The sequence below is a fragment of the Perna viridis genome, chromosome 9, assembly GCF_037379345.1.
Source record: "Perna viridis isolate PV_CMFRI_1.1 ecotype Kerala chromosome 9, ASM3737934v1, whole genome shotgun sequence".
Taxonomy (NCBI): Eukaryota; Metazoa; Mollusca; class Bivalvia; order Mytilida; family Mytilidae; genus Perna; species Perna viridis.
Window position 1 is genome coordinate 28,242,018 of NC_142453.1, and position 25,403 is coordinate 28,267,420.

General features: G+C 32.5%; 1 protein-coding gene across 1 annotated transcript; it reads right to left on the reverse strand.

Annotated features, from left to right (window-relative positions):
* Window positions 1-5,918: 5,918 nt before the first annotated feature.
* LOC148607623 (beta-1,3-galactosyltransferase 5-like) lies at window positions 5,919-15,077 on the reverse strand. Its single transcript, XM_088544547.1, has 3 exons — window positions 14,771-15,077; window positions 12,089-12,246; window positions 5,919-9,941 (listed from the first exon to the last, which is right to left on the reverse strand). The coding sequence occupies exon 3, from the start codon at window positions 9,907-9,909 to the stop codon at window positions 8,836-8,838; it is 1,074 nt and encodes a 357-aa protein (XP_088400673.1). The 5' UTR covers window positions 9,910-9,941; window positions 12,089-12,246; window positions 14,771-15,077; the 3' UTR covers window positions 5,919-8,835.
* Window positions 15,078-25,403: the final 10,326 nt, after the last annotated feature.

The following is a 25,403-nucleotide window of genomic DNA, read 5'->3' on the forward strand; positions in this document are numbered from 1 at the left end:
TATTTCATAGCAAAAAATATTATTTCACAGTGACCCCCCACCTTTATTTTCATAAATTTCAGTTAACACACACATTGATATGTTACATGTACTTGAGAAGTGTTGATGAAATACTAGTTATTTCTTTGGTGTTTTCATAGATAAAACCCACAAAACAAAAACCTATGGAAAATAAAGAGAAATCCTTACCCTGTCAAAATAATTGAAAATGTTTATAGCTCAAAAATTAGCACACTGACCTATCATTGTCTACTTATATTGTTTTAGCATGAAAGATTTGAAAGATTTCACCTTTTACAACTCTTGTATACATTTAAGACAGACAAACGATCATCTTTTACTTTCATTTTTTTTAATTCTAAACAGAGTATTCATTCATAAACATGGTTTACAAGAGTAAAGCAATATATACAAAGGATGAGGGTACATAAGGCACTGTAGCGCCTACTAGAAAAAATGAAATTATCCCCCTTTAATAAACTCAAAATTGTTCCATTTTTTAAATTAAAACACTTTATTTCATCTTCATTTTTAACGAAATCAAAAGAGAAAATTTATTTTGTTTATAAAAGAAATGAACAAAGTAATATTCATATTCAATTAGCACATGTTGAATAAAGTAAAAAAATAATTACACCTTAGTGATATTTTTTTACGGTATTTGTTAGAAATATGTTGTAACAGGATGTGGAGGAAAACCTAGTCATAGACGCACACAAATAACATGTATTTCTCTTCTGTTAAATGTCGATCTGTTGTGTGTGTGTTTTTATCAATTACATTTAATATGTTGCAATACCATACATGTAGTATTAATACTTTATAGTTTAACGTTCTAGAATCTGCCAGAAAAATGTTGTATGTAATTGTTTTGGTTTGCGCATGAATTGAGCTTTGAATCTTCAAATTACCGAGGTATATATATTATTCATCTTTAGTGCCCGATGTAACAATTCGTTAAGTAGTTTCGAATTGGTGAAGTCGCGCACTTAGCCCTGTAACTTCTACATTTTATAAAGCTTAAAGCAACTATTCATTTTTGTCTCCCCTTCCGTAAAATATCGTTTTACTTGAATCAAACTTGCATAAAATTAAAAAAAAATAAAATCATCTAGTCTCAGAATATGTTCCGCTGAAAACAGAATCAACAGAGATGGGGCAAATATACAAATCATGTGTTATCGTTTCTTCCTCAACTACATAATAACACTGCATGAATGGCTATATGCATCTTCATAACCACTTAAAAGTCAATAATGATTCTCGTGGTTAACTACAGACAGACAGCCAGACAAACAGACGGATCCCTGAGCAAAGTGTTAAAAATTTTTCGAGTACAATAGCGGAAAAATAATAAGCACGTACATGCACAAATCATTGTTGATAAACTTATCAATACTTTTAGATATAATAAGTGATTAATTTCTATAATATTTGCGAAGTTTTAACATATATAAATGAGAAAAATAAAAACGAAACATTATTTTATTAGAATTGATGATTATGAATAATTGTAAATTAATGTGGGAAACTTTGAAAAAAAATGCATCTATATAGGTAATTAACCTCCCGCTATCGGCCGTTCTCGGCTTGAGCCTCCCAACATTTTATCATGCATTCTTCAACGGTCTTGTCCGTCTCCCGGTGGGAGCTGGTGGGAGCTTAAGTTCTGCCGCTTTCAAGATTTTCGCTATTCATCAGTCAGAATAATGGTGATGAAACTGGGAAGGTAAGAGGCCCAGAGATGACGCACTTCAATTTTGGATAAAAATAACAGGGGTCTCCTTTTGTAGAGTTTCCCAAGATTAACATCAATGCAAACTGTATCTCCACAAAAATACATGAAAGCTTGGCATATCCTAAATTCAGGTTCGAAAACTTGTCACGTGGATATTCCTACCACTAAACCTCAGATGGTTCACGGTCAGACCATGCTTATTTAACCTGAAACTTACATGTATAAGGCATTGTCGCACTTCATCAAATCCACCACCCGCGACTCGACTGTTTTTGTTTTTTTCTAATATTTTCAAGAGGCGGATAACAAAATTTTGGAGACGTGGATTACATACAAACGTAACACAGGATGCAGCTGACTAAAATAAAAGACAACTTCGTTCAAATAAAATATAGACGCTACAATTTACATTAAATATTCGAAAATCCGACAAAAAGCTGGACTGCACACAACAATTAGCATGAAAGGACCGCATGGCACAAATATTATATAAGACCTGTTATAACAAATACTAAAACTACATGTCGGCTATTAACCACAGAGATTTACACATAAACATGAAGAATTTACATGTACATCCATGCTCCTCCTGAGCGGAGCATCATAGTACTTCCTCAGGTAACAGCTTTGATATAAAAACGGGTATTTTTGGTGTCTACATGTTTTGGCGTATGTTTAAGTGTACACTAAATACGAAAGAAATGTTGGAATATTTACTTTATATACAAGAAACTTAAGCAACAGTATTTTATACACATAAATTGCGTACAATTGACCAGCATTTTGCATGTATTAAATTTGCAATATCGAATACATGTAAGGACATGCTTGATATGTGTGCATTATAAATGTTGAAGATATTTCCCGGATAAAGAAAGCGATTTTGAAAGAATTTTGTTATATAGAACTGTGCTTAATCATTGCAATCGATAAATACCCAGAGCCTGGATTTATTTACAGGCAAACAATGCAAACGGCTTTTAATTTTTCTACTTTCAAAATAAAAACAGAAGCAATTAAAAAGCTTTATTCGCGCTTGATATATATTATAACAGTGTTTCCAACTTTGCCCAATCGCATAAGACATTTATTACAAATAAAATTATCTTTAGACAGCATGCTACAGGTTTCTATACACTATAATGCTTATTCGAGCTTATTTAAAGCAATTCATTTTTGTACTTAGTTCCACGTAAAAGTAAATCATAATGTAGAACATTCTTTTATCGAGGAGATTTATACGGATATTAGAGCAAAAAGATATTCAAAGCTAATGGATTCAAGTATTAAATCCATACATAAATCCCACGTAAAGGACAGTAACGCGGTATAAAGTATATAAGTGCATTCACGTACATGCATATATGTTCATAGCAGTGGCTATATCAAAATCGACGTCTGATCAAAGATTATTTTAGACTTTTTTTCATTCTATGGCATAAAGGTGAGATGAAAGCTCTTTAATTAATATATCTACTCCACTTGCTACAGTGTAATTAGAATGGCCAGGTGCGTAATCATGTGACGGTTAGCTTGGTCACATGATACATGTACAAGTAAAGATGGACTTAGTCATTTTTGAACCGATTTTAAGCGTGGTTTTCGAAGGTTTTTTTGTTAAATACAAGTAGTATATGTGCACGTTTGGGGTATTATTTTTCGACAGGTGCCAGGAGGTCCACCCCAATGTGCATGCGCATGACGTCACATATGGTGGTCATAGACCGGAAGTGGACCTTGGGATTGACCGAAAGTGATCCTTAGGTGGGACCGGAAGTGACCGTTAGAGGGAAGGGGACAGGAAGTGGACCTTGGGTATGACCGGAAGTGACCCTTGGGTGTAACCGGAAGTGACCAGTAGGGGGAGGCTGACCGAAAGTGGACCTTGGGTGACCGGTGGTGGACTTAGATGGGGGACCAATAAAGGGAACATGGGGACCTTTTGATATAGAAAGGTGGCCCTTAAAGGTAAGGAGGGAGGAAATGACCTGCATAGGTATCCTCATTAAGTGTTATTATATAGTATACTATAAACAGGTAAGTATAAAAAAGGGGTGTATTATGACAAGAGTTATCTTTCTTTGTTTATATTATTTTTTATATTTTTACATTTTCATTATTGTTCATTGTTTTTTTTTTTTTTTAATTATGTTTTGTAAATTAATTGTAATTTCATTGTCTTTGTGTAATAATGTCAAATTGAATGTGCACTCTGAATATATTTTAAGTTTTGGTTTGATTTTCTCCTTGTGATCTTCAATGGATTGTGCAATTTGAATAGATGTCTCACGGATTAGACAGATGTTTGAAATTTTCCATTTTAATTTTAGCCCAAGTATTGATTTTTAACCGTTTTTATTATGCTTTATGAATACATTACAGGTGTAAGGACGTGTTGTGCAATGTTTAACACTAAGAAATAAATTTTTATCATTATTTTTTGTTTTAATATTTTTTGTATTCAGTTTGAATAATTAATGTTTCTATTTTGGCAAACGTCTAAAAATTAAACTGACTATCGTAAGGTTTACAGTTGATGTTTATAATCGACCGTTCAGAGCTTTTGAATGGTGTATTGCCTTTCATTCTTATTATAAGTAGATTTGTATAGGCACTTATTCATCACCTATAACAGATGATTTCTACCTTTTCATTTTTATGGGGCTCTAGTGGGTAAATTCCTTTTTTCATACTTTCAATGTTTACATGTCGCGTGTACTTGACCCGTTATGGGTCTATTGTATACACCATTGACGAATTTTAAATTTCTCTCCATATTTCGTTTGTTTTCTACGCCCTTTTTTTGTTTGAGACTCATATGATTGCTTAATGTTTGTCTTTTGTTATTATAAGGAGATTGAACTTTTAAATGCTGTAGTGTTTTCGATATTTGCATGTCGCGTACACCCAAACTTGCTTTGAACGTGGTATGAGGCTCGAACGGTTAAATTGATTTTTCCATATTTTCAATGTTTACCTGTCTTAGTGTTAAACATTGCACAACACGTCCTTACACCTGTAATGTATTCATAAAGCATTATAGAAACGGTTAAAAATCAACACATGGGCTAAAATTAAAATGAAAAGTTTCAAATATCTGTCTAATCCATGAGACATCTATTCAAATTGCACAATCCATTGAAGATCACAAGGAGAAAATCAAACCAAAATTTAAAATATATTCAGAATGCACATTCAATTTGACATTATTACACAAAGACAATGAAATTACAATTAATTTACAAAAAATAATAAAAAAAAAACAATGAACAATAATGAAAATGTAAAAATAAAAAAAATAATATAAACAAAGAAAGATAACTCTTGTCATAGTACACCCCTTTTTTTATACTTACCTGTTTATAGTATACTATATAATAACACTAATTAGGACACTTAATGAGGCTACCTATGCAGGTCATTTTCTCCCTCCTTACCTTTAAGGGCCCCCTTCCTATATCAAAAGGTCCCCATGTTCCCTTTATTGGTCCCCCATCTAAGTCCACCACCGGTCACCCAAGGTCCACTTTCGGTCAGCCTCCCCCTACTGGTCACTTCCGGTTACACCCAAGGGTCACTTCCGGTCATACCCAAGGTCCACTTTCGGTCCCCCTCCCTCTAACGGTCACTTCCGGTCCCACCTATGGGTCACTTTCGGTCATTTTGACATTATTTGACGATATGTATTACATTATTATTTAATTTTCTTCCGAATTGATGACATTTTTTTACCAATTATTTCAGTAGGCAGAACAAGGCCTTATGGACCTTCATCCTTTACTTTTTTTTTAATTTGCTTTTTCTTCTTTTAAAACATATTCAGCGTTTAACTATTAAGTATCATAGATCTATGGCTGTAAAGCTTTCTCAATTTCACTGTTCATTTTCTGTTCAAAGAGTGATCAAGGGAACCAAGGTTAAAGTGGTAATCAAAAGAATATAATCCAGGGACAAAGACCAGACATGGAAAACAGACATAAACAACAAAGAACATAAAGTAACTTAAATCATACATACAAAGTAACAAAAGAAAATGAGCAACTCGGACTCCACTAAAAACTGGGAACATGGGCCAGGTGCACCGGTAGAGTCCTGGTATATCAGGGTAATATAGTCTTAAAAATTGCTAGTCAATTACATATATCCTCATCTACGGTACGGTCAAAAGAAACTATTTACATTGACATGTTTAAAAACAGTAATTTTAATAAAATAATAATAGATATTTCAATTTCGAAGTAATACTTAAAACTTGTAGAAACTGTTTGTCTTGACACTTCAAACGAGTCCTAATCATCTTGATGTCGATTGTAACAAACAAAATTTGAGCTGTTTTCCTACTGAATACGCACAAGCGACAAAATGACATTCATAACATCAAAACCTTAAGATTTTTTTCGTTTGAAATGATGGTCTACCTGTTGTTTTTTAGTATAATGCTTATTTAATACCTTTAAGAACATTCGCGTATTTTTTTATTTCACATAAAGCCAACATAGAATGTTACTAACTTATTTTTGGTGGAGTTTTCTCTATCAACAGTAAAGCACAAAAAAATTAAATCATAAAATTGACTTGCACATTTTCAGTACCAATTTAAAAAATCAGAATCTTTAACAGGATAAATTTAAACTTCAAACTACATATTTTTCAATCACGATAAGGAATCAGACCATTCCATTGTTTTGATGTTTTTAAACAGTTGTGTATTGTACTCGAAGTAAATTAAGTGTAAGTATTTGTAAGAGTCAGGCAAAATGGGAAAAATCAGAAACATGCATGTCGAAACCCCACCGATCTAACAACAAAATATCAATCAAGGATGTTCTCTCTATATGAAATGACCTTTATTTGGTCTCTGCATCATTGGATTTGCTCACAAATTTTCTAAGAAAAATGATGTTTTTGACAGAGTTATCTGCCCTTGAAATGTTCATTTTCAGTGCATTTCACAGAAATTATAACTCAATGGTCCAGCATGATATGGAAAAAACTTATCTGTCTTCCTTGGTTCTGATGGTGAAAATAGTCAAATCTAAAACGTAAACTAAATATAAACGTAATATTCACGTGAAATTCACTTTACACGCATTGCATGGGAACAACTGACGTGAATTCACGTAAAGGCTCGATTCAATCGAATTTTACGTGAACTCTGTCACAAAGTTAATTTGCTCGATGCAGGTGAAAATCATGTGAAATCAGTGTGAAAATCATGTGAAATTATTTTACCTGTGTATTTTTGTTGTTCTGTAGTGTACATATCGTTCTTCAATTGTTACATGTAGGTAGAAGGGAACCAAATATCGGTAAAACAAGATGGCGACTTTACAGTGCAATCGTTTGATTGAAAAATAAATTATTTCTATCTCTTTGGTAAAAACGAGATATGAATTTAGAAAAAATGTAGCACAGAACAGCATGAACAAAACTGAATTCTTTTTAAAGGAAAAGTTCTGAAAAAAAAAATTACAAAAAAAAAACGTTAAACGGCTGACGTTAATTAGATAAAATTATTATTATTATTGAAATATAAGATTTTGAAACATGCATCGCTTGCCAAAAGTCAAGAGGAAAAACTGTCAAGGGAAGAATTGAATTTTACGAAAAATGAATTCCGTATATAAGTTGATTTAAATAAAACAACTACAGTGAAAGGTATCTAATCCGAACTTTTTTGGACTTTCAAATTTGTCCGTTTTACACAAGTGTTTGGTTAACACAGGTTCAAATTGTGGTGATATTTAAAATACTCTTATATCAGTTTGGTGTACTTGGATTTTCGGTGCACACAAGATTCAGTTCAAACAGGTGTAATCGCAGTACATAAAATCAAAAGATATTTTGTATCAATATATCGCCTATTGCCTTCAGTTATAAAGGTTAAGATATGGTTTGTGTAATAATTATGATTTTAGGTGATTACCTGAAACATTCGATTATTAATGCAAGATAAATGACGAATTAATTCCTATGAAGTGCACTGTCACATTACCAAAATAATTCAAATGAGTTTGTTTCTACTTGTCTTTTTATTTCTCAGCTACGCATATTGACTGAATAATATAATTTTCATTGAAATTCTTCTCAACCGACATTGTTGCACAACTTTAAACTAAAGGCTCTAAGGCACCCACCTGGAAACAAAAGCTCCGTTGGTTACCTAGATGAACGATGAAGTATATTTTCGGACTCATTTCCCTTGAGAACTCAATTCCAGTCTGACCTTTCATGTATAAATCATTGTCGATCAATACCATAGACTTGTTTAATTTACTTGAGTTATATTGTTAAAATCTGAAATAAGGTTAAGGTCATAATCTCAAAAATCAATATTCACTTTCATATGTTTATGTGGAATCTTGTTGCAGAAATTCTAAAAAAAAAATAAACCAACTTTTATTCAAGTTATCGCACAAAAATGTGTCCATAGGTGGTGAAATGGACGGTGAAGACAGTGTAGCGAAGGTATACGACCGTAATTATATTTGTAGTTGTAAATATCAGCTTTTTTTACTTATGATGTATGTTTAATTACCATGATCATGATAATAGACTGATAAAAGTTTCACAAATTACAATAAAGATTATTTTTACATTGTTAGCGAAGACGACGGACGCCATGTGATTGCAAACGTTTCGGTAACCCTTCGGGTCAGGTAAGGGAAAAAGGGAAAAACAGTCGACGGTAGAAATAAAATGTATAATGGGAGTAGTGATGACAGTGGTAAAAGTGGGATTGAATTCTTTTAAGTAGTAGTCTTTGTAAGAATCATGCAAAGTCTGTAATTTGTGATACAGTCCAAGTTGCTTTAATAGTCTTTATAATCATTCATTTCAATTTTTGTCTGTTCTTAGGAGATAATTTACATCGAATATTCAATAATTTCTATGGTATTTTAGTGTCATTCACAGAGTAATTTCTTGTAATTTTGAATTATATAGTACATTCTTTACAATTTATATCTCCTAAGAACTAGGATCATATGAAGAGGCACATGTTAATTTTTGTTTATCATAACATGTTGATAAAAAAAAACAGGTTTGGGATTTCCAACCATGAATCACTTTTGCATGATTCTTATCTGAAGTGAAGCTTAAGTTCTTTGTATCATGTTTTCATCATGTAAATTAATCCACCCTTCGTACAAAGACTTTGGTGTATTGTACCGATGAATGGAAAAGCTATTTTTAACATCATATTCCCTAACTATACCGTTAATAAATTTTGGCTCATGAATCAAATCAATTCTTAGTTTAGTAGCTACTAAAGATATGAAAACATCATCTAACCAAATTCGTTTGCAAAATGGAAGTACAAACCTCACTTTTCTTACAACACTAATATGGGTCAAAATTGAACCCCCAGACAAAAAAGGTGGAATTGTCATATATGGATATTCTTTTGTAGAAATAAACCACTTCCCATTTTTGGAGTCTTTGGACCTAATCGGAATTTCATTGCACATTTTGTATCCAAACATTGAATTTCTTTTCATATTAACCTTTCCTATGATAAACTTTTGTATATTTTGAATATTTACAAAATAATCGTCATCTACGAAAAATGCCCATTCAACCTGAGAGCAATTCTTCACTACCCAATCATAAGCCATATGAGTTTTAAAAATGTTGTGTTTATAAACATCCATAAAAGAACCTTGAATGATATCCAAATATGTATTGAATTCATTATGCACTGTTTCTTTAAACTTATTGGATACCCCAAGCAAAAAAACAATCTGCACACTTTCATCTTTGATGCTCCCCCAAGTATTCCTGATTGCATGTCGCTGATTAAAGTGTCCTGCATATGATTTCACAATTATGATCAACTCAGTTTCGACTTTACATCTTCGGCTGTAAAGAGATCGGTAGTCATTGTATATTGTGTTAATTGGTTTTGTATCAGTTGACCCTAATTCAACCATTTCCCTGAAAATATCAGAAAGGTTTTCCAACGGATATGGATTTAAAAACTGTCTACATCCAGGAGGGATCCGTTTCATAGAATTATCTTGATTTAGGTTTTGTAGATTTGTGACATTCTGTAAAAATGAGCTCCATAATATCATCATTATCATAAAAAGTATTAGGTAGAGTCTAGCAGATTTGATCCATTTAGTTCTAGTCCGTTTGCTCTCAAACCAGTTCCATCTTAATCGGAACATCTTCAATTCAGATCTAATCAGGTACTTTCTACCTGTAAAATCACACACACATACATATATATATATATGTATATATATATATATATAGAGAGAGAGAGAGAGAGAGAGAGAAAACAAGTTTAAGGACAAAAATGTTAGAAAGTGTTTTGTTGTGTTTGTATGTTTGTATGTTTGTATGTTGTTTTTTTTTTTCAAAGAAGATTGCATTTAGTATTAAAATATAGACAACCTTGTGGTTGCATATTCAACTATATTTGGAATCGTTACGGTGACTTTTTATTTGCATCGCGGCGGATGTTGCTAGAAAAGTAGAGGACGCTAACCTTACCGGTGCATTATTTTATTTACTTTATGTTCTTTGTTGTGTTTGTCTGTTTTCCATATTTGGTCTTGTCCCTGCAAGGATAACGTTCTTTTGATTTTCTCTAGAATCTTGGTTCCCTTGATAATTGTTTTATCATGTAACCGACCAACTTTTAGAACATATAAAACGCATATAACAAATAAGAATATCATTATGAAAATTATGCGATTAATATGATTTCTGGTATACATGAAGCATTTTTATAAAAAAAAAAAAAAAAAAAGCGTCCATAAGTATTTGGCCATCGAGAATGATTCATCAGCGTTTTTCACGTAGGAAAAAAGTAATAATTCAAAATTAAGGCATATTTTAGCAGAAACAAAAATTTACGAAAATAACAGTTTAAGTAGGTCAAAATAGAACATTACAATTAACAGAAGCAAGCTATAAGAAAAAATACTTTTCAAAATTTTGAAATTTGTTTATTTCAAGACATTTTGGACAACATCTCACCACTTATTAATCAGTTGGTTCAAACCAATGAAATTGAAAATGTATTGAAGTCTCTTGTATTAAACAAAACATTGAAACTTAATTACTTTTCATGATATATTTCCTCATCGGTAACATTAATATTCAAGGACAAAATAAAACACACAAAAAAAATATTTTACAGAAATTATTAGCACTTCATATTTTGAATTTATTTTTAGTTTCTTTATAACAAAATGCAAAACAAAATTACATTTTCTCATATTTCCTGCATGACCAATAAGTCAGCACGACATTCCCATTGTTAATAAATTGTAAATGGAACTTTTTCTTTGATAATGGCCATCTTGTGATTTTTACTATGCCACCAAAGGTCGCCTTTTTTGTATCATGTTAGTTATATTTCATTTTGCAATGATGCAAACTTCGTAATCAGATATTTTAATGTGATAAACAAATAATTTAATATGACCATTTTTACTGTTAACAAAATCCGGTCATTTTCATTTATCTTGGATAAAAAAATTTCCTATCACCTGATCAATAATCTAGGTCATGATATATAAATTGCATCCCTTTTAATCAGATTTTACCTTTTCCTTTTGAAATAAACCTGTCGGAAAAAAGGCGTGTGTAATGGAATAAATTTATAATAATTTATCATAGTTATTGCCAAAATTATAAGGAGTGAGTAATCAAGGGAACCAAGGTTATAGCTATAATCAAACGAATGTAATTCAGGGACAAAGACCAGACATGGAAAACAGACACACAAAGTAACAAAAGCAAATGTGCAACTCGGACTCCACTAAAACCTGGGAGCATGGACCAGGTGCACCGGTAGAGTAAGCGTATGTATGCATATGTAATTGACCCTTACCAAAAACTAGCGTTCTTGGATAGGTATGAATTAGTTGATTTTATCAGGAAATAAAGGTATTTTTTTCTCAAAAATGCAGATCTGTATGCAGAAACTTATATCATTTCGTAAAAATATAGCACACGTAGACTAAAAAAGGATCGTTTGTTCCGTGGGTTTTCAACCCAATAAATCGCCCGTACCAAAGACATTGTCGGAAATTTATATGAACTGGAGTGAAGAATTTATGTAACGAAGGTGTATGCATGTACCTTGCCGATACCTATAGAAAATTGAAATTTTGATAGATAAAAAATAGATAACACGAAGGTAGCTCATTGTGTTTATAAAAGAATAATATAAATCGTGAGAGAAAAATGTGAAAAAGTATACGGATAAACAGACCTCTACATAAGTTTCAATTATGAAACAAAATACATCCGTAGTTTATTAAAGAAGAATTAACTTCAACTCAGTAGTTAACAAGTACATACTTCTTTTTTTAGAACATGAAAAATATTTACCTTCAAATGCATTTTAATAAACATATCCATCGCTGATATAACATCCTTTTTTCCGAATTGATGTTAAAAACCAGTGTCAAATGTAAGGATAGAATGTTCTGTTTTGTAGTTAGCCAGTTAACTATATATACCCTTGTCCTATAAAGGGTAACACTAGACTGAAAAGTTAACATGCAAATTGAGTTAAAACGTTTTCTTTAATTTAAAAACATGTTATAACATATATTATGAAACCATTGAATTTGAAAAATTAACATTCTTGATTGTAATGGTTTAATAGAAAGATATAGACTTTGAACAGTCACTAAAATGTGTTCATGCGAATCCGTTAAATTATAATTATATAATTAGTTCATTACAAAATTTTCAGCAGCATGGGTATTAAGGAAATGTGAAGATGAAAATATTTGTCCATTGAGCGCATGCGACTGTTGCAAAGGCAGTAGTTTTGAACATACATAAAATCTTAAATACATGTAATATTTATTTTATTGTTTTTTATTTAAAACCTGTGTAAGATCTATTAAACGATATCATATGTGACCTCCCAGTTAAACAAATGTTATTATGTAGATAGCATTTCCAAGTGTAATAAATGTCGATAATTCACTCTGTGAAATGAATTCGGTAATTTCACTTTCGGACTTTCTCCCGCCCAGACGTCACACCTTTTATATCAATCCGCCATTTACAAAATTTAAAATTCATGTTGAAAATATCGATAAAACATGAAGAAAATCTATATAATAGATGAATGATTATTTTATCAACTGAATGTTTCTGTGACAGGACGATCTACTAGTAAGTAGTGAGAATTAAGTATCAAGCTAATAATTGTTTTAATGGTAAATGAAAGGATTCTTTAGCCGAATCCCCTTTGATACTGGAGCGTCACTAGCAGTCTAGAGATTGCTCCTCGGTGGCGCAATTTGCTATGTAAATTTTATGTTTTACTTGTACAACACATACCAAGAAGACCTTTTTCAAATGACAATGGATTCTTAATAGCAAATTATTTTTGCAATTGTGCGGAGTATTTTCAGAAGCACAAATACATTTAGTTGAACAAGCTCGAAAGGCCATGTTCGCATTGATACACAAAACTAAAGGATTGTGTCTGCCAATTGATATACAGTTGAAACTTTTTGATACATTAGTAGTACCCATTCTATTATATTCATTAGAGATATGGGATTTTCATTGCAATAAGGAAATAGAAAAGTTGCAGTTGTATTATTTGAAGCTTATCCTAGATATCAGATCTACGGTGAAACGGGGAGATTCCCGTAGGATATACTTATAGAACAACGAATGTTATGTTTCTGGACAAATACGTTGAGCCAAAGTATATTATCAAGTTCTCTGTTTAATTTTGCATATGTGTTGTTTTCTAAAAATGATGTAAATATAGCCTGGCTTTTGTGTATGAAATCATTATTTGATAACCTAGGCCTTAGTTTTGTGTGGGAATCACAAACAGTTTTAAGTAAATATGATGTTAAATATGTAATAAAACAGACATTGATTGACCACTTTCGTCAGAAAATGTACAGTGATATGAATGTTTCTACTAGGGGCCAACATTATTTAAACTTAAAGATAAGCTGGTTCATTGAACCATATTTGTTGAGACTTCCAAATTGATCTGTAAACTCAGATGTTCGAACGTAAAAATACTGGTAGAGACTGGTAGATGGGTTGGATTACCACGAAATGCACGTTTTTGTCATTTGTGTACAGAGAAGGTTGTTGTGGACGAATTACATTATTTGTTTTTCGTGTAAATGTGCAAAAGTTTCTGATATCCGTGATAAGTATATGTATATTTCGGCATATTATATAAATAGACCATCGAAAGAAAAAAATGTATGGTCTGTTAACGTTTTGTAATATAACAGTGCCAAAAAAATTGGCATTGTTTGTCAAAGATCTCATGAAATTACTATAACTTGCATTCAATAATAAGATTCCAGCTGTCTCTGGTAACATGTTAAATCCCGTTGCATATAAAGTATCTGAGCTCACATGTTATTATTTTCTATGGCACATGCTTCCTGATCATGAATAGTTTTTGAGTTATCGATCGTGATTGGTCAATATGCTGTTCATAAAATGATTGTTTATTTGTATTGAAAATTTACTATTTGTTTGTATGAATGTCTACCTTTTCTGTCGTTGTTGTATTGTGAATGTGTTAGTTCCAGTGTAATTCCTGTCCGAGAGTATTAATACAACTAGTAAGACTTGTCAATATACATTTTAAACTATTACTTTTGACAATTGCTTAATTGATGCAAAAAGATCATGCTCTTAGAGCAGGAAATAAATATATTTGGTATTTATACAGAAATTCAACTTCTCTGACATATTAGAATGTTTTCTACAACTTGTCAGTTTTTATTACCTTGGTTTTTAATAGAATGTTTGCAGATCAATTAGTTTGAAAAACCGATAAAATGCAGTAAAAATAAAGCTGTGGTCTTTTTGTTATATGAGGGCGAAAATGCTAGTTTGTACAATCGATGAGTTCTCCATCTTTCGAAAGATCATAATAAATGTATATATTTATAAGCTCCCTTATGGTTATGTAAAGTCAATAGCTGTAGTACATTTACGGTGTGAAATGTTTTTTTCAAAAAACATTGAACGGAACAGAAATGAAAAGAACAAACGTATAAATACCTTTGACAACACAGGGACATTCCAAAACACCTGACTTTATTCCATAGTTTTTGTTCGGATTGCGGTGCTCGTATATGCACAATTAATTCTTTTTTTTTTCTGGTTTATAACCACTTCTCTCTCACTCAAATAACCTTCGTTTCCAATATTCACAAAATAAAGAACTAGAATCTCGAGTATTTGCTCTCTACTTTGCAATTTATCAATATGCGACACACATTTACAAAGAACAACAACATTACAACATAATATCGGACTTTCTTCCGTCTTGACGTAACCACTGAAATCAATATTTTCATCATTCAGACTTAAATACCAGTCCATATAAAACTCAGACACTATCAATCGTAGAGGTGATTCCAGGTGTGCAATAACCCACCAAGAAAATGATGCTTTTTCATTTTACATAAGTCAAATTTTTAAATAATTATATATACTTTCTGTATACAGATATGTAATTCATTACCAGTCTTTATAAAAATCAGACAGGAAATGATTCATGCAAGTCAAAAACCTACCGAATTCAGTTTTATTTCTAGTTAAGAAACTGTTACTGATAACATAACAAGTCATTGTTTTTCATTTGGTTGTTGCACCTTTGAGGTAAAATTATATTGATGGTATACGACATTGGCACTCTGCAGTCATATAGATTGTATTAGAATTAGAAATGAATCAAAAAATTGCATGAATAACCTCCTTGTTGATATTTATGACGACTGCTACTTAAAGTGAATATCACTATAGTACATTTGCAGAAAATATATCCTCAGGTAAGAAGCGTCAATCATAATACAGGTGTACTTTGTGATATTTGTTAAGATAGAGCTACTTGATCCACTAGTGTTTACCTAGTTTTATCATCTTTTTTTTTCAAATTATTTTATGGAAATATTCTCCACTACGTAATTTGACCGTTATTCATTATTAGTTTCACTGCACACGAAAAGGGCGTGTAAATCTGTAAATAGTAAATCTGCAGTTGTCACATTGAAAAGGGCGTATTCATACATACATGTACCATTCATAATGTGTTATTTTCCGGCATAGTAAATCTGCAGTTGTCACATTGATTTTCCTACATGAAACTGATGAAATTGGATAGAATGGAATAAATTACTTTTCCAATGCAGGGTGTCAAGTTAGTCGGAATTATTGAAGACTCATTTGAATTTTCAATTTATAATCTGTCAAGCAGAATAATAATCAAAACCTCAAAAACGTTTAAAACAGTGGTAGTACCCTACCGGTGCACCTGGTCCATGCTCCCAGTTTTTAGTGGCGTCCGAGTTGCTCATTTGCTTTTGTTACTTTGCATGTATGATTTTAGTTACTTAATGTTCTGTTTTTGTTGTGTATGTCTGTTTTCCATATCTGGTCTTTGTCCCTGGATTGCATTCTTTTGATTACCGCTATAATCTTGGTTTCCTTGATTACTCTTACAAACTCTAAAAGTAAACTGGTGTGTGCATAAAACTAACTGTATGATTTTACAGCCTTTATATTACCACGCGTTAAATGTTTTAAGATGAATTGGTGCAGCTCAAGAAAACGGAATATGTGAATTATCCTTGCACAAGGTTTTGATAAAAAAAAATAATTAACTTTTACAAAGATAGAGTGGATTGAGATTCAATGTCAAATCAGATCTTTGATAGCAATTTTTGTTTTTACTATCATTATAGAGAAGTAGCATTGTCAAATTTTTTCGAAGAAAATTGTAGTTATTATATTAATTTGTACTAAAATAGTTCATTAAGGATAATAAACTTTTTTTTCATCTTCCTTTAGGTAGAAAAGGCTTGGTCTTAAGTACCAGTCCATATAAAATTCACACACTGCCTATGGTAAGGTGATTCATGGAGTTGAAAAACCCAAGAAACAAACGATGCTTTTTTGTCTTCATATGCTATATTTTTATGTCACAATTGTCTTTTCTGTATTAAGATCTGTATTTTTGAGAGAGCTACACTTTCACTTACCACTAAAATAAACCAAATCAAACCAAATCAAGACCGATAACTCTTGCAAAGTGCTAATTTCATGTACAATCTATATAAATTTTATCTCCAAAGCGCAACCCCCAGTTGAAAAACTAAGACTGTTTATGTGATCTATAAAGGTTTCTGAACATAAAATAGATTGAATTCGTTGGGGTTTTGACATACATGAATCACTGTCTGTCTTATTTTTAGAAAGACTTCTACTTAAATACTTGTTGATATAAAATTCAGACACTGCCTTTGGTACAGGTGATTCATAGTGTAGAAAAATCAACGGAACAAACAATGTTTCGATCTTCAGATGCCTCAGCTCTAAAATGGTATAAACGTCCAACTTACACCATATATCACCCCCACTCACAATTCCCCACAGTCCCCATCACCATTCCCCATTATCCACATCCCCGTTTCCCATTGAGAATTCCCTATTCCCGATTGCAAAAATCTCATCTCCACAGAATCCACATAGCATGTTTTTTAATCAAATATTTAAATCATCAGATTCATTTTACATGTTTAAATTCTTCAACATTTTGTCTATTATTTTTAATTGAATTTAATGCGTTGTTTCATTTATATCAATATTCTTGAACTAATTCCCCATTATCCTGCCCATTCAAAATCCCCATACATCATCCCCGTTCCCTATCCCCCATATACATTTGTACCATAGAACGAGATGCTTTCCCCATACAAACACCGTTGAGAATTACATGTACATTTGTATTTGTATATATATATATATATATATATATATATATATATATATATATATATATATATATATATATATATATATATATATATATATATATGTAGGCGCATTTTAAAAAGATCACACTGAATACGACGGGAATGTTGGAAATTTTACATTTTATACAAGAAACAAACTAAAAGGATTGTTTACACACAAGAATGCGTCAAAATTGAACATACATCTTGCATATAAACTTTGCAATATTGAACACATGCGGGGATATATTTAATATGTATATATTGTAGATATGTGTGTATTGGACTTATTTTTTCGGAAAGAGAAAGTAGTATTGACGGACATTTTTTTTAATAGGACTATTCTTAATCATTTCATTAAAAAAATAAAAGTAGAGGTGCTGAACAATAATGTGTTATATAAACAAAATTATCCTTAAACAGCATGCTACTGGTTTCCATACACTAATGCTGATACTAGGTTATTTAAAGCCTCTCAGTAAACGCTAAAGTTAATAATAATACACAGCACTGAGAGTTTTTTTAATCGGATACTAAAGCATTGAAAACAATTGGATTCAAATGGTAATCCATTAAAAAATCTCTTGTAAAGGACAGTGACGCCGTTAGTTATTGTAAGTGCATTCAGGTACATGCATGCATATTGAGAACAATAGGTATATAAAAAAAAAATATTGATTGATTGATTGATTGATTGATTGATTGATTTTCTTTATTTCCTTTAAGATTGAAGATTTAATTAATCAATCATTACAAACAGTTACACAAAAATAACTAATTAACTCATTACAAATTAGACGGAACGACAGGCTGAAAATTAGCATACATAGTTAATGAATGATCACTCAAGCAGTGCATCAGACACCTCTACGTATCGTAATCCAAAAAATAACGAAGGCTGTCATTCCAAGGACAATCGAGATCATGATATCGTCATCACTTTGCTCTAAGACTCCGTTACCTTAAACACATCAACAATGGCGCAAACCATTCAGTTTCTCAAGTCAAGTAAAATTTAATTAGTTGTTTCAAAATGGCATTTGTTCTGTTTAACACAGGTTACATTGTCCTCTTATAATTTCTGTCATGCCTAGTTTTACCATCAAAACTAGTTTTGGGTCGTAAGTGGTTTGACAGTGGTTAGTCGCAGATGTATGGTTGTAAGACTGCTATATATTTTAAAGTAACTATTAATACCCCTCTTCGTTCTCATGACGATTTTCATTAATGTCTTTTTTTCAAATATTTCTATTGTTTCAGTAACAACTCTATACTACAGCTGTTTATTTAGAATGAATGAATTTGTAACGTAATTCTCTAAGAATGGTACCAGAGTAATCAAGGAAACCAAGGTTATAGCGGTAATCAAAAGAATGTAATCCAAGGACAAAGACCAGACATGGAAAACAGACATAAACAACAAAAAAACATAAAGTAACTAAAAGCATACATACAAAGTAACAAAAGTAAATGAGCAACTCGGACTCCACTAAAAACTGGGAGCATGGACCAGGTGCACCGGTAGGGTAAGCGTCCTCTGCTTTTCTAGAAACACCCGCCGAGTTGCTCATAAAAAGTCAGTCCAGAGTAGACAAACGAGGAAAGGAAAACTATGACCCGTTGAATAAATCAGTTTTCATGGCGCAGATGGATACACCATAACGATCCACGAGTTCATGATAACGACCATAAAACCTCTGTAGTGATGACCTCAATCTTGCAGCAACATAACCCTGTTCTAGAAGCCTATTTGTTAGAGTTCTAGCGCAATACAAAAAGACTGCGTAGTTTCGGCAAGCTCTGGCATAACGTATGAGTTGTGATATGAACACTCCATACGCAGGAGCCGAGGGGATGTTGCCACAGATGAAAGGAAAGTTGACAATTCTGAATGAAAAGTCATCACGTTTGTCGTAAATTTTGGTCAATAGTTTTCCTTTACCATCGATTTCTAAGTGTAGGTCAAGATATGAGGCTGACTTCACAGTGTCTGTAGTATCCTTTATCTCAAGTTCTTTCGGGTAGATGCGATGTATCAAACCCCCGAAATTAGGATGTTTAAAGATTACACGTCATCTATATAGCGGAAACTGAGATTGAAGGATCTAGCTAAACATTATTTTTTCTTTCTGATCAGATCAGCTATAAAGTCAGCCTCATAAGAGTGAACAGATCATATTTGACCACAGTTTATCAAATCATATCTGACGGAATGCTTGTCTAGACCTCCAAAAAAGTTGACCTAAGCGAATGTAAAGCTTCTGTTAATGTGTAGTAGTATGTTTTGCTCTGCAGACCGTTCCAAAAATTAATAATTTAAACTTATCCAGTAATCCTTTTAGAGACTAAAGTCCAAAACTTCTAATACATTAGTCGTTGGGTGAGTTGTTTTTTTCAATTTACAAAATAACGTTCTAGTGACTCCATTTCATAGGTAGATAATTGACCCAATACTTCACACGTGCATATTGCTGTAGATAACACAATTTTCTTTCATATCACGTTTTTTTTTAATATGATTTATTACTTTCTCATTTACTTCTACATATAGAAGAATGCAGATTGTGTATCGGTTTTTTGCATGTACTTTGTGTTCACGCAGATATATTTAGAGATGCGTCAATGAGTGTACCAACGTAAGTCACACTTCTTTTACTTGGAATTTTAATATCAGCTAGTATAAACTCGAATTCGGTATGGTTTGAACTTTCCGTTAATGGTTGAAACTAGACAACTACTCTTTGCAAGCAATGTAATTGTGCATAGTCGTTCACCAAGTTCGGTAAAGCTTGAAAACCATATTTTGTACTACTCAATTATTTCATCCGCCAGGTGAATCGCAGGTATATGTAGATTTCGTATCTTTAAATCGAAGTTTGTATTGATCATTTGTAATATTAAATTATTTATGAAAAAATCAAATAGCCTTTCCGATACAGCTCTTCCGTGGGCGACTCCTTGTTGAATTCTGAAAGTCTTATACTGCTTGCTTGCCACTATACTTTAAGTGTACATGTTTTATTCCGTCAGGTCCCGGTGCCTTGTTGCATTTCATGATCAGAGTGCTAAATTATTCATGAATTATATAAATATATCACCTTCTAATCCAGGACCGGAATATTGGCTGCTCGTGTCACTTTTGCACCTTTGAATCCACGTAGTTGCAAATTTCTTCTATGTGCATGGTTTCGTTATTAGGCTCATATGAATCACTAAAATATTTACGCCATAGGTGACTAATGTTGCCTCTGTATTGTTATAGGAGAGGTTTGTTGTAGACGAACTGGTCCTTCGTGATGTTCTATAAAACTAACCGATGTTTATTTTAGCTGCTTTGCTCTTCCCTAATTTTCCGTCTCACCATCGTTTTGCTGAATCCCTCTAACGTTTTCAAAGCTCACCCTTTATCTTAAGTAGCAGTCTTTACAAAAATCAGACAAGAGGTAATTCATGCATGTAAAAAAATCACCAAATTCAGTTTTATTTTTTGTTTAGAAACAGTTACAGACCGCATAACCAGTCTTAGTTTTTAATTTGGTAGTTGCACTTTTGAGATAAAAATATATATAGATTGTACATGATATATTGACATCTTGAAAGAGTTATTGTTCTTGATTTTGTTTGATTTGATTGATTTTAATGGGAGACAAATGTATGATTTTCTCACAAGTGCAGATCTGAATACAGGAATGATTATTCGACAACATATTGTCCAGTGTGGTGGACGTGTTTTTCAACAAACGATCGGCATTCCAATGGGAACAAATTGTGCTTCTTTACTTGCAGACCTATTCCTTTACTCTTAAGAGGCTGACTTTATAGCTGATCTGATCCGAAAGAAAGAATATTGTTTGGCTAGATCCTTTAATATCAGTTTCCACTGTATAGGTGACGTATTAACAATTCTAATTTCGGGGATTTGATACATCGCATCTACCCCAAAGAAATTGAGATAAAGGATACTACAGACACTGTGAAGTCGGCCTCATATTTTGACCTACACTTAGAAATCGATGGTAAAGGAAAACTATTGACCAAACTTTACGACAAACGTGATGATTTTTCATTCAGAATTGTCATCTATGGCAACATCCCTTCAGCACCTGCGTATGGAGTGTTCATATCACAATTCATACGTTATACCAGACCTTGCCGAAACTACGCAGACTTTTTGTATCGCGCTAGAACTCTAGCAAATCGGTGTCTGGAACATGAGAGATTGAAATCATCTCTACAGAAGTTTTATGGTCGTCATCATGAACTCGTGGATCGTTATGGTGTATCCATCTGCATAGTTTTCCTTTCCTCGTTTGTCTACCCCGATCTTGATTTTTTATGAGCTCGGCGGGTGTTTCTAGAAAAGCAGAGGGTGCTTACCCTACCGGTGCACCTGGTCCATTCTCCCAGTTTTTTAGTGGAGTCCGAGTTGCTCATTTACTTTTGTTACTTTGTATGTATGATTTTAGTTACTTTATGTTCTTTGTTATGTATGTCTGTTTTCCATGTCTGGTCTTTGTCCCAGGATTACATTCTTTTGATTACTGCTATAACCATGGTTCCCTTGATTACTCTTTTGTTATATTAAAAAAAAACATAGCATACATAGACTGAAAAGTCATCATTTATTTAGTGAGTTTTTCTACACCATGAATCACTTTACCGTTGGTAGTGTCTGAGTTTTATATGGACTGGTACTTTATAATCAATGTAATATATATTGTCTTATCCCTTGGTTTTTTCTTCTATCCATATCTTCCTTGTTTTGCTTTGTTTAAAGTGATAGTCTTGGAGATTATTACTTTTCCAAAACAGTTTTAGATATGGTTTGTTTTTACTCACTGGAATGCTTGAATTCTCAGATACATGTAACGCTTTTATGAAGATGTTAGCAGTAGGTGTAATTTCTGCACAATTTATATCGAAATTCAACTGTTTATCTATTTTAGTTTGCTACATAAGAACGCTCAAGTCCATCTGCTCTTTTCCATTTAAGTGTCCTTTTGTTCAAACTTGAGTGGTCAGATGCACTACTCAGAATATCAAACTTAAAATGAGCAACAGAAAAATATCTGAAACATCATAGGAACAGTTTGACCTAATTTGTACATACAAAGTACTATTCTTCAAATATTTAGGTAGATATATAAAATCTAGCAATGGTCTCTTACTATAATCTTTCGATCAAAAAATATATATAGGCCCATTTCGACCCTGTAATATTTCCGACTACTGAAAAATGATGAAAGAATTATTATTAATAATGCTAGTTCTCAGTCAGTCCCCTCCTATTATAGAAATTTAGTCATCACAAACCACATTATAATAAGTTTAATATATAGTTTATCTCAATAACTCAATACTTCACCGTCTAACAATCAGGCTAAATGTGTATAATGTGTGGCACATGAAGGAAAAAACGCAGACATTTTATTGCATTATCAAAGTATTTATACCTGATTACCTCAACAAATAACCATCAAAGTCAAAAAATATCTACGTCGCAGAAGCTTCAGGATAAATTTAAATAGCTTTTCAGTTGTTTTCTAGATGTATTGAATATATTTGAGGCAACATTGACCAAATTGAGAATTATGATGTGTCACCCATTGCCTGATTCTTACAAAAAATGGTACTTATATCTTAATATCTGTACTATAGTTGATGATAACAAGACGCAACATGCAAAACGGTTTAAATTTGTTTGTCCAAAAATGATGTCAAAATAAAACATTTATATTATATATATCATTGACGCTTCTTGCACCACGTTCGACAGTCAAGAGTTCACTTTTGATTGCTCCTTTAATTCCAAAATTGTACATTATAGTAAAGAAAGTGAAGGTATAAAATAGTTGATTTGTCCTTTTTTCTGCAATAAATATTTCTTTTAATCATACTGCGTAACACTGAATAATTTGTATGCAAGGATTATTCCAAAGAATTCGCGTCATTAGTTTTTTTTAATGACGTAGCTTTTATATAAGGATAAAAATGCTTGAGTACTCTAAAATGTTGTCAAATATTTAATGTATAATAACTAACATAGGAAAGTGATTTGTGCCAAAGAAATTTATATAAAAATTCTTATAATTGTGCAGTAAAAATAATAAGGCCTGGAATAGCGTGGTGCAGTTGTTAATAGTTCCATAAAAAACAAAAATTTGCGAAAAGTTTTGCCGCGCATTTTAATTCAATATTTCTTTCATAATTAAATCTCATTTACCTTCCCTTTTTTTCTTAATAAAAATCGAAAAGGAGTAGTTTCATTACAGTGAGTTTATAAGTAATAAGGATGTACCACTGGCGCGAAAATAGGGCCAGTCTTCATTTCAAATGGGTCTCAATTGGACATCAATATCGTTACTACATGCATTCAAGTTCGTCAAATATGTGTATAAGACATGTAAATTGTTAAAGCATTTAGATTTGGAAATATTATAAAAAAAAATGAGAACTATGTGCAGTGTACCATTCTAAAAGTACATAAGTTCATTGAATTTGAATATAGCGGCAATGTAGATGGTTATGGTGATTGATTGATGGATTGATTGTTGGGGTTTAATGCCCGATCAGCAATATTTAAGCTATATTCAGGCGATGTTCATGAAATAGATTATTAAATGAACATGAAATGATGATGGAATGAAAAAAAGGATGGGACACATGGATAATGGGGTCAACAAATTTTGATTGCCGCTGGAAACAGGGAGAGGTGGGCAGGATCGAGCTATTTAGTCTCCTGTGGCTGAGCCCTATAGTTTCTATTTCAGGAGAATACCACAGAAGGGTTCTTTAACGTGCGAGGAACGTGGCATCTTTGAGATTTTCCGTATTATGGCTTGACGACCCCAGAATGTATCATACCACGGTTACCCCATTCCACAACCTGGGACACACAACCCAATTGCTCTATGGGCAGAACGCCCTAGGCTTCGGCCAGACTTCTGAGCACTTTTAGACGCGTCTATGGGCGCCACTATGATTGGTTGAGTTGTGACACCACGAAGTCGGTTTGTAAAGTGAAAGTAAATAGGTAATTGATTACGATGTCCGAAAAAATCTCAAATTTGGACTTTTCAACCATAATTTCAACCCAAAAAAAACGGGATTTGCTGCCACAAGACTAGTATATATGTCGTAGGAAAATCTACTTCCAAAGAATATTCATGTTGCTGATCAAAAACTTTTTGAATATTCTGTTTTATTATTTCTGCAATCGTAAGCTTTACAACATGTTTTGGTGATTAGATAAACAGGATTGAAGAAATATTTACGGAATATTCTTCATTTAGTTATTATTTGCTGTACTTGTATCAGTACCAAATCGACTTAGTGACGTCACTAACCAATCGGAAGCTATCGGTTAAAATCAATAAAGTCTGCTTCTGATCTTCCTCCAGAAAGGAGAGCTCTTTAAGATGGGTATTTACATATGTTTCAAAGATTTAAAACTTTGCATAGCCTTGAGCATTTTATAAAAGCGCATTTTACATTAAAGACAATTTATTTTTGTTTACGTGGATATGATTTATCATAAGAAGCGAACTTAATACAAAGGTGGCCTTACCCTTTAAGTTGCTTTATAGGTCTATGTGTTGAATTTAATAATTATTCATTCCAATCTGTCTACTCTTAGGAGATAATCCACATGGTAAATCCAATAGTTTCATTGTATTTTAGTGTAATTTACAGAGTTATCTCCCTTAAGTTTGAATGTTATAGTGCATTCCATAAATTGTTTTATCACCTAAGGACATGCTTTCCAACCATGAATCACATGTTGCATGATTCTTATGTGGAGTACACTCTAGAATGGTATACACTTCCCACTTGCACCATATAACATCCCCCATTCCCCATTCATGATTCCCCAATTCCCATAGAAAAATCCCCATACC

Bases quoted from the DNA above. Each gene is read 5' to 3' on its own strand.
- LOC148607623 (XM_088544547.1), bottom strand. From the start codon at position 9,909: ATGTTCCGATTAAGATGGAACTGGTTTGAGAGCAAACGGACTAGAACT.